This window comes from Acomys minous, assembly GCF_964271855.1.
Source record: "Acomys minous genome assembly, chromosome: 11".
NCBI lineage: Eukaryota > Metazoa > Chordata > Mammalia > Rodentia > Muridae > Acomys > Acomys minous.
Genome location: NC_140492.1, coordinates 224,081 through 225,653, shown reverse-complemented (window position 1 = coordinate 225,653; position 1,573 = coordinate 224,081). Strand labels below are relative to the sequence as shown.

General features: G+C 39.0%; 1 protein-coding gene across 1 annotated transcript; it reads right to left on the bottom strand.

Moving 5' to 3' along the window:
* Positions 1 to 280: 280 nt before the first annotated feature.
* On the bottom strand, positions 281 to 1,215 carry LOC311608358 (olfactory receptor 4C6-like; the record flags this gene model as incomplete). Its single annotated transcript, XM_084800811.1, is given in 2 exon segments — positions 281 to 1,026; positions 1,029 to 1,215. Coding segments are annotated over 2 exon segments (933 nt in total).
* Between the last annotated feature and the right edge of the window lie 358 nt (positions 1,216 to 1,573).

The following is a 1,573-nucleotide window of genomic DNA, read 5'->3' as shown; positions in this document are numbered from 1 at the left end:
AAGTCAAGGTTTGTCCTAAAAGTCAAATGTTATAGAAGAAATTTAGGTTTTCAGCAGTTACTCTGTTTAATGAGTCCCACTAATGTGCATTAATTCAGTAATATAGGACATAAAAGAGAAGAAACTTTAAAAATTATATTAACAAAAGATATGTGATAATTTCATTGTGGATGATTAAACAGCTTCATCTATGTAATTGAATGTAAATATAATTCCCAGAAGATTGAAATTAGTGGGAAGAGCAGCTCTTCACTATATTTGCATGAAATATTTCTTCATGTTAACAATTTGTGGCACTCCTGGTCCTTTGTTTCATGCACATGTTCTTTAGAGCATTTTTTACCTCTGCATTTCTCAAGGTGTAGATCAAGGGATTTAACATTGGTTCAACAACAGTAAAGGACACAGCCATTGCTTTGTCTATTGGAAATGTCTCCACAGGCCTCATATATAAGAAAATACATGGCACAAAGAACAACACAACCACTGTGAAGTGTGAGCTGCATGTAGAGATGGCTTTACGTCTCCCTTCAGAGCTGTAAGACTTGAGGGAGCAGAGGATGACAATGTAGGAAGCAAGCAGAATAAGGAAGATGGAGACGCACATCACCCCACTGTTGAGAATGACTAGAAGACCCAAGACATGTGTATCCATGCAGGCCAACTTCAGCAACGGAAACAAGTCACACATGAAGTGGTCAATGATGTTAGGACCACAGAATGGTATTTGATACATAAAAAGAAGCTGAATGGTTGCATGCAGGGACCCCCCAACCCAAGCCCCTCCTACCATGAAGCAGCACACCCTAGCACTCATGATGGTCATGTAGTGCAGGGGCTTACAGATGGCCACGTAGCGATCAAAGGCCATCACAATGAGCAGGATGATGCTCACTCCACCAAAGAAATGTTCTGCAAACAGCTGTGTCATACAACCTTCAAACGAGACAGTAGTTTTCTCAGAAAGGGAATCCATAATCAACTTTGGAGCAATGACAGAAGAGTAAGTGACATCCATGAGACCAGAGAGAAAAGGAAGAAGTACATGGGTGACCTCAGACTCGGGCTTCTGGTTATGGTTACCACAATGAGTAGATTTCCAAACACCGTGGCCATGTACATAATTAGAAACAAAGCGGAGAATATTTGCCTCAGCTCTGGGTTGCCTGTAATTCCCAACAGAATAAACTCTGTCACATTGTTTTGATTCACCATTTTTGTGAGTGGCAGAATATATAAAACTTTGCACTGGAGAATCTGAAAAGGGAATATTACTTTTAGTGAGTCATCACATGATGTTGTGAACATGTTTTTCTTGGTGGCTCATATCTTCCTAACACACATTTTCTCCATCCATTTGTGCAGAAGCCAACAGCTAAGAGTAAAAGTTTCAGTCCTATTGAATTCACAACAGCTTTATTTTTCATTAATTCAACCCTTGATTCCTGTCCTAGTACTTGCTGCTTGAACACATTGAGAATTTTTCTTTATAACTAAATGTGCACACATTTCTTATGAATGTTATATAATTAAATTCTGAGAAAACCTTGACCATTGGAGCATATCAACTAGC